The sequence below is a fragment of the Rhipicephalus microplus genome, chromosome 7, assembly GCF_043290135.1.
Source record: "Rhipicephalus microplus isolate Deutch F79 chromosome 7, USDA_Rmic, whole genome shotgun sequence".
Taxonomy (NCBI): domain Eukaryota; kingdom Metazoa; phylum Arthropoda; class Arachnida; order Ixodida; family Ixodidae; genus Rhipicephalus; species Rhipicephalus microplus.
This window is the reverse complement of record NC_134706.1, coordinates 21,709,683-21,718,589: the sequence shown is the minus strand read 5'-3', so window position 1 is coordinate 21,718,589 and position 8,907 is coordinate 21,709,683. Positions and strand designations below refer to the sequence as shown.

At 44.1% G+C, this 8,907-nt stretch overlaps 1 protein-coding gene across 1 annotated transcript; it reads right to left on the bottom strand.

Annotated features, from left to right (window-relative positions):
- Positions 1–453: 453 nt before the first annotated feature.
- On the bottom strand, positions 454–8,192 carry LOC142766845 (uncharacterized). Its single transcript, XM_075868069.1, has 4 exons — positions 8,061–8,192; positions 6,059–6,232; positions 4,976–5,101; positions 454–813 (listed from the first exon to the last, which is right to left on the bottom strand). The coding sequence occupies exons 1-4, from the start codon at positions 8,130–8,132 to the stop codon at positions 616–618; spliced, it is 570 nt and encodes a 189-aa protein (XP_075724184.1). The 5' UTR covers positions 8,133–8,192; the 3' UTR covers positions 454–615.
- Between the last annotated feature and the right edge of the window lie 715 nt (positions 8,193–8,907).

Below are 8,907 nucleotides of genomic sequence, written 5' to 3'. Positions count from 1 at the left end.
TTGCATGTTACGAGAGAGAGAGCGAGAAGGGGTTAGCGAGGGTGTAGAAAAGAAACAACGTTTGAACCTATGCTGACAAATATTTTGTGATATGGGCAACGTTCGTGCCTAGGTCCAAAAAATCCAATATAAAAAAATAAATTGTGATATGATGGCGGCAATAATAATAATAATAATAATAATGATAATAATAATAATAATAAAGACGCCGTTAATAATAATTGTCGTGGCTTTATATATCAGAGCCATGATATGATTACGAGAGGCGCCGCAATGAATGGTTCTGGAAATTTCCATCATTTGTGGTTGTTCAGTGCACCGGTATCTAAAAATGCGGACCTCTTCCAAAGCCAGCCGCCGTGGTCTGATTCGATTACGTGACGTTCTGGTCACCAGTAGAGCAAATAAACATCAAGAAACCACAGCGAAAACTCAAAACGTCCGTATACGCGGTAAAGTTTTACGTAGCATGCTGCACATTTATTGAAGCCTTGTTATTTCATTTTTTTTGTACGGACGGGTATTTCAGTCCATGATGTGCACGTAAGATGAGTTCACGGGTGAGGAAGCCGTCGAACACGCGCATTATGTTATCCCGCACCTGACGTCAGAGGGTCACGTGGCTTGTCTCTCACAGTCCTTCACGTCGGCTGTCGTCACCTGCCCCGCCGCGAAGAAATCGAGCACGCGACGAAGCGCGTTCAGTACCGGGAACGGCTTCGCGGTGCAAACCCCCGAGAAGTCGGCGTAGTCGATGTCGAAAACAGCGATGCCGAATTTTATCGATGTGTGCTGCGCCTTGATAGAGCACAGCTGCAAGGAAATTGGGCGCTGAGTGAGTGCAGTGAAGAGGTCGGTATATCATCATCGTCATCGTCGTCGTCGCCGCCGTCGTCGTCGTCGTCATCATCATCATCATCATCATCATCATCATCATCATCATCATCACCACCACCACCATCATCATCATCATCATCATCATCATCAACAACAACATCATCATCATAGTCATCGGCATCATCATCATCATCAGCCTGACTACGTCCACTGCAGGACAAAGGCCTCTCCCATTATCCGCCAGTCAACTCGGTCCTGTGCTATTTGTGAACCACCATATGATTGTGAGAGACGCCTTAGTGGAGACTTCCGGAAATTTAGACCACCTGGAGTTTCTTAACGTGCCCCTAAAATCAAGTATACGGGTCACAAGCATTTTTGATTCCATTGGAAATCTAGCCGCCACCAGCCAGGATTCGATACAATGATGTGCGGATCCAACTAACCTTTCACATAGCCTAACCTAAGCGAAGGTTGAAGTTATTGTGCAAACGCGTTAGATGCCCCAGAAGAAAAGGCACCACACAAACCAAGGACACTATGCTTGAGTAATAATTATGTACCAACCAGGCTCGAATAAATCTTTACTAAGCCCAAATTCAATAATCCTAGGCTTAACATTGTAATTTTGTATGTTACTTTCTTAGTGAATCGGCCAGTCAAGCTTTAAAATTTAGGTTTGCTTCCTTTCATACGAAACCAAGTATATAGGTACTGTAGTCTTACGTACCTGCCAAGTGGTTTAAAAACATCAAGCTTAAGTTCAAACCCTAAGTTGTAACTTAACGTAACATAAATTAATTAACTAAACTTACTATTAATGTACCATTAATGGGACAGAAACCTTTGACTGCTCATCAAACAGTTACCATCTGTTTCAACCCGAGTGATGCGAAAAATTCCATGATGACATCACCATGTGACGCAAACATGACGTAAGTTCCCTAGATTTGTGACGCCATCATGACATCACGATGACTTCACATAACGTGATGTCACACGATGGCGTCACCGCACGACATTTTCGTTTGGCCAAAAGTGGTACTGTCTCGGAGGTTCTGCGAAAAACCACGGGACGTGCCAAAGCTGCCAATGGCTCCAATCCCTGAGGCAACGTTACTACACTAGTTTCTAATCACGTTGTCTTGTGTAGTACGAAATTAGTCTTGTAATTTTACCCGGAGGTAGCACTACACCTTGTGAAAACAGAAGGATCTCTATCTCAGGGGAGCGGTTGGCTCAGTACATGGACGTTTAAGAAGAAGAAGGGGAAGAAAAAGAATGGGATGGCTTCACCCTTCAAAATCGTCTGTGGCGAATGCGTAAGGGTTCGAGTGATTTTTGAAATGCCTGCGTTTCATAATATCTCACTACCCATTCGTTATACTTTTCTGCAAGAATACTTGTATAAAAAAGAAGTTTCCAGGAGGTTTCCAGGAACTGTCCAGGAGAACCAACGCGTTTCAGGTAGAACCATCGCATTTAATTCGTCCGCCTTGCCACAAGCAATTATTCATAAAAATGGTCTTCCGGAGCACATCATTAACATTTGAAATGCAGCCAAATTGAGGGCCGTGGTAATGGCAAAATTTCCTAATTGATGTGTTATTTACGTAATGTATCAGAACGTTTTTTGTTTCTATTTATTTTTCATTTTAGTGTTCTGTACTACGTCAAAACCAAAAAAAAAGCATTGCATAAAGTTCACATGCTGCAGTTCATAAAGTTCACATGCTGTTACCCCTACTTTTGTAACCACCCCCTCACACAATACTTCGATGTAGGAGCCTGTGAGGTGATTTGAATAGAATAGGATAGGTTGTGTTTTCTAAAAGGACATTCAAGGTGGCACTACCAGCATTTTCACTGATGTCCAGGTCTCCGGTTGAGGGTATCCGCATATGCGTGTACGGGCATATTAAGGGGAGATGCTACTCGAAGACACTTTTTTTTAATATTCACACTAGAGCAATGAAACTTGAGCTGTTTATGGAACTTTTTATGCTGATTTCAAATATATAATTAGTTTTCTTGCAAGTTACACACTTTTAGCTCTGCAACATGACAAAGTGAAAACTTTAACCCTTTCTCACCCCCTCTTTTCATCCCTAAACTTCTGTAAGTTTTTACCATTCATAGTTCATAATGCTTCAAATAAAGTGTAGAGTGCAAATAACTAATTAGGAAGCACATACAAAAAATGTAATACGCGTGAAAATAATTAGACGTAAACAGTCCATATTTCTCCTACCCTAGTAAAGGTTTACATAGAATTTCTTTGTGATACAATAAAATATAGAAATTTAAACTAGATAATTGCATTCGCCATACTCTGGAAAAAATTTGGGCGAAATTTCATGCAGATCCAAGCACTAGAAGTGCCCGAAAAAGGAGGGGCACAAAAAAAATGGTGAAATTTGTGTTTTGAAAAAAACGAGTTTTAAAGTTGAAATTGAGTTTTTATTTATGAAAGATATAATTAAATCAGATGAAATTTGCACATCAAAAAGAATAATCCTTATTATAGTGGCCACTGCCACTAAAATACGCCAGCACCAAGAGTTTGTCCCTCTTGGCTTTTTCGAACCGACTCCTCACAGACATTTCGCTCACAGACAGGGCCATGAAACGCTTGCCAAACTTCCGCTCCATCTGGCCTTGTGCCAACTGCAAGCTAGGAAGAAGTTTTACCGGACTGCGAAATCCATGTCATGCCATTTTTCAGCCATGTTTGTGGCACATACCATCGTACGTAATGGCAATGTCGTCACTGCTAAGTTCTCTCACTGCGAGCTATTCTGACCTCTCAAGATTGGCGCTGAAGTCATCCATTGCTGCATTACGAACTTTCCAGCTGACGGGTGTGAATTACTTTTGATGCATTGGCTTTTGCAGGCCAACAACAGCCGCAAATCGGACCAGCCGCTCGTAGCCTATTCCTACAAAGCGCACCGCACAACGGCTTTCACTTGCGAGCAATGCCTTTTTAATTCATAACAGAGATAATTACACGAGAAAAGCATTGTTCAGCTGCGCTGCTCGACAAGACATGGACCCCGCAAACAGGTTTCACAGCACATACAGGCGCGCAGCGGCAGATGGCAGTCCCCGATTCGTACCATGTGATAAGCCAGTCGCGGCGCTCGAAAAACGCGCAGAAGAGTGCTTATTTTTATCATTTCTTGCGCTGCATCAGCGAGAGAAACTGTTGTTATTTGAAGAGTGAGGCTCGACTCTTCGACTCATACGATCAACAATGGTGAGCGGCGGCACATTATCGGCGGCAAGGTGGTCGAAGACTGCACACTTTCGACCTTTTAACAGGCACCTTGTGCTCTTTAGATGCAATTTTAAAGCATTTTCAGTGAAGTCTCGACCTTTATTATTTTTTTCATAACGGTAGAGGTACTAATCTTATCAAAATAAGCAAAAATAAAAAAATTGGTATTTTTGAAAAAAAACTTGCGTTTTTCGACCCGCATCTCCCCTTAAAAACCCATGTAGTTTCCCTTTAGACGCGAAACAGCTCGGCCATTACCAAGTCAATGAAGACGCACACGGCAGTGAAAAAAAAAAACACTGGTGGCGCTATGTTTCTTGCGATTCCTTTGTTTTTCCCCGCCCACAATTTTTTCGATTCACTGGATTCGCGCTTGTGTCTTTCTCGGAGCTAAACTATACAAGTTGCTCAAACACAAAGACACAACATAAGAACATACATAGGATGAGCGCGAATGAGCAGCTGTCATGGGTGTTACTTCTTTTGTGATTAAGCAGCGCGGTTATTTCGCAAACGTGGCCGCCGCAGCGAGCGAACTGACTTTCATGCACTCTGTAACTTTAAACTCGAAATTCGTGCTGAAACACAAAGATGTGGAAACCTCCCCATGACGAGATTAAGGTCGTGCGCATGGGCAACCGTGTCTTGCTTTCCGTGGCGCTTTTCTTTCAGCACTTTTGTTCTTTCGCTCCGACCCCTATTAACGAACGCTCATCGTTATAAGCGGGGCGACTGTCTTCAAAAGAACTTTGAATGCGAAAGCCATTGCGGGCATTAGGAATACCGGAGATGCTGAAACTCAGAGATGCGTCCTCAAACTACGCCAATGGGGACGTGTCGTCACGAGTCAAGCCTCACCTTTTTGCTAAGTCCCGTGCGATCATCGTAAGAGAACACTACCGACCCGCCCGGGCGGCGAAGTTGAGTCGCGCCGTAGAACGAGCTGTAGATCTCCCTCCTCAAGTAGTCCGGCGATTTGCACACCTGTTAACGTTGCGGGCCGCGAAAAAAGAACGCATGTAAGAATGTTGCGGCTGAAGTTTTGTTCATACACTCGCCAAAATACAAAGGAACAGCAGTACGACTACAAAGAGAAATCAAGAACCGTGAGCTTTGAGCGGGCTACTTATCGATACCTTGGCGTGCATAACAATGGCTCAACCTTGTGCACTATCAGCACTTCAAGAAAATGGCACACAGATTCGCAAAAGTATTCTCGCACAGACCTTACTCCTACATCCACACTGTCAAAGGCATTTTGAGCTTGCCATATAGTGTGCAGGCCTAGGAGCTAACTAGATCACAAGGACAGAGCCATGCCGGTCCTTCAATGTCTGCAGCAAGGAGGGAACTATGAAACATGTAATATAGCATGGTAGAAGACATGTAATAAGACATGTAATAAGACATAGAACATTGTGTGCTAGCAACAAGGTTGCTCACAATGAGCATTCTGGAACCAGATGTCGCACAATACGTATTACGTAACGAGTTCGTCGTTAAAGGCAGCCAACTCTTTACAAAGCGCTCACCCATAATTCTTCATCCTAATCAGCCATCGCATGCGTAAAGTGCACATAATGCCTTGCAATTGCGTAGCGGGTACCTGCCTCACTTCTACGCAAATGATGAATATTGACGTAAGGGTGTGCTTCCCAACATCAAAAAAAAGTATGACATGCCATAGTGTGTACCTTGAAAGCGTACTTGTAATAATAGCCCCAAGAGAGTTTATTGATGGTTCTAGAAATGCCGCTCTTCCAGCTATCGCTGTGACTGTGCGGCGATTTTCAGGCAGGTCTAGCGCGTTTTTTTTTTTTGCATCCATTCAGTTTGATATTTAAGGTGTAGAGGCGCCGAAATATCGCTACCATGATTTCATTTGTAAGGTTTCAAACTAACAAAGTGTTAGGGATCTTGACGTGACCTGGTTGCGCTTACCTCGGCGTAGCTGGCAAATGATTTCATGCTGCTATTGCTGACGCACCGATCCCGAAAATCCAGTACCTTCGGGTCAGCGGCCATCGCCAAGCGACCCTTCAACGTCACGGAAAGCGCCAGCTTCGTCTTCGAACGCTTCGTCGACACTATGTCTATGCCGGATGCCGCCGAAGTCTGCAAGAGGCAATATCCACCAGAATTGGATGAACATTGACAATTCGCGAGGTTGTTTGAAGCATGCAAGCATCGCATTTTCCAGCCGCCTTGAAAACTCGGTGAAAGTCAGTCTCAGTCGATGTGTTCTGGTAACACAAACGCTAGCACTTAATCTATCTATCTATCTATCTATCTATCTATCTATCTATCTATCTATCTATCTATCTATCTATCTATCTATCTATCTATCTATCTATCTATCTATCTATCTATCTATCCATCTATCTATCTATCTATCTATCTATCTATCTATCTATCTATCTATCTATCTACCTACCTACCTACCTACCTACCTACCTACCTACCTACCTACCTACCTACCTACCTACCTACCTACCTACCTACCTACCTACCTACCTACCTACCTACCTACCTACCTACCTACCTACCTACCTACCTACCTACCTACCTACCTACCTACCTACCTACCTACCTACCTACCTACCTACCTACCTACCTACCTACCTACCTACCTACCTACCTACCTACCTACCTACCTACCTACCTACCTACCTACCTACCTACCTACCTACCTACCTACCTACCTACCTACCTACCTACCTACCTACCTACCTACCTACCTACCTACCTACCTACCTACCTACCTACCTACCTACCTACCTACCTACCTACCTACCTACCTACCTACCTACCTACCTACCTACCTACCTACCTACCTACCTACCTACCTACCTACCTACCCACCTACCCACCTACCCACCTACCCACCTACCCGCCTACCTACCTACCTGCCTACCTGCCTACCTACCTACCTACCTACCTACCTACCTACCTACCTACCTACCTATCTATCTATCTATCTATCTATCTATCTATCTATCTATCTATCTATCTATCTATCTATCTATCTATCTATCTATCTATCTATCTATCTATCTATCTATTTATGTGAGAGACCTCGTTACACTACCTTATACATATCTTATGCGCATTATTAATGAACTTGCTATGACTCGGATCGGACCCACATCTTTGAGCTTAGAAGACCTTAGCCGCTAAGCTAGCATGGAATATACAACTCAAGCAGACAAGGTGAAAAATATATTGTGGCTTCATACAGGTCCGTTTTCATGAAATCGAGTATTTTAAATGTGTGGGGAACCCGGTGGTGAAGTGCTCCGTCATACAGAATTTGAACGACCAGGAATTTTTAAAGGGACCCTGCCACACCTTTAGAGCATGGCCGGAAAATGCTGCTGGTCCGTAATCGAGGCTCGTGAGAACGCGTGAGTCAAATGTAAAGCGCAGCATGCGCCCTAATATTCACTACAAATTCTCAATGTCAGCTAAAATCGCTTTCTCTTCACACGACAAATGACGCGACAAGTTTTAAGATCACTCGTCACGGCCATTCTATCAGCCATTGGCTTATTTGAGCATGGCGTGCTCGGTCGCTACCGGGGCTGCCAAGGGAGGCCGTGACTTGTCCACGTGATCGCACTGAAATGCCGCGTATCCGAAGAAAAAAAAAAGGGGGGGGGGGTTGCTATATGCCACGAGGTGCGCGTGACGTATTTTCTTTCCCCGTGCCATCCCTGCCTGCTTAGCTTCAAGCGCTTTCGTCGGGTCAATAAAATAGATAATGCAATTGCAGCGTGCGACAAATTTTTGTGGCTCCGCTCCTACTGGATGACTTTTATAAATTTTTGTGGTGGTGAATACGTGTGGCAGTAAGCTCCTTTGGTGAATTCATTCCTTGACTACTTGGGAAAGTGTGGTGGTGCCACTTTAAGCACCCGCGGCATAGGAGCTACCCCGTTCTCACCAGATCATGCTGGTAACTGTCATGACCGTTCCTTGGTCTACGTAGCGCCGTCGGTGGCATGATGATGCACATTTTCAAGGTATTGTCCCCGCGAACGTAGTGGCCGAGAGAAATGAAGACGTCCGGCAAGTTGTTTTGCCTGAGGGCATGTGAAAAATAACCTGTTTTCTTAACCAAACAAATACAGGCATAGAGTTTCAAAGTACTACTGTAGAGGGGAATGTGGCGCTAGCTGTACGAGAGTAACAAAGCATGTCACTTGGGCCAACATGCAAATGATGACTTCGTTCCTTTCGCTCCTAGCAGCTCAATCAATCAATCAATCAATCAATCAATCAATCAATCAATCAATCAATCAATCAATCAATCAATTGAAAATTTTATTTTCGCAGTATTGATACAGTGCATTGTGAATGTGTCCTGCAGCCGCTTTCTTGCAAGACGAAGTTTTTAGACGAAGTGCAGCAAAACTTTATTACATTTACTCGACCACCTCAACCATTTTAGGATGACCTTTTAAAATGAAAGAAAACTGATGAGGCACATAACCAGTCATTAGTTACAGACGTCACCGCTGACGCACAAGTGGCGGGATCGAATCGCGGCGGCGGCGATTTTCGATGGAGGCACACATGCTTCGGGCCGTTGTATTCAGATTTGGGTTCACGTCAAGGAACCCCAGGTTGTCGCGAAAACCGGAGACGCCCTCTACGGCGTCTATCATAATCGTATGGCGGTTTTGGAACGTTACAATCCCGATGATTAGCTTACAAGGTTCTCTTCACTCACCGTCACATGCCACAAGTATTTCCATTGGCGCCTGATACGTGACACCCAGGCTTTTTCC

Excerpts from the sequence above, each read along its gene's own strand:
- LOC142766845 (XM_075868069.1), bottom strand. The coding sequence starts at position 8,132 with ATGTGCATCATCATGCCACCGACGGCGCTACGTAGACCAAGGAACGGT. Across the intron at positions 6,233-8,060 it reads ACAGTTACCAGCATGATCTG|ACTTCGGCGGCATCCGGCAT; the intron begins GTGAGAACGGGG and ends TGCCTCTTGCAG. Across the intron at positions 5,102-6,058 it reads CATTTGCCAGCTACGCCGAG|GTGTGCAAATCGCCGGACTA; the intron begins GTAAGCGCAACC and ends CAACGTTAACAG.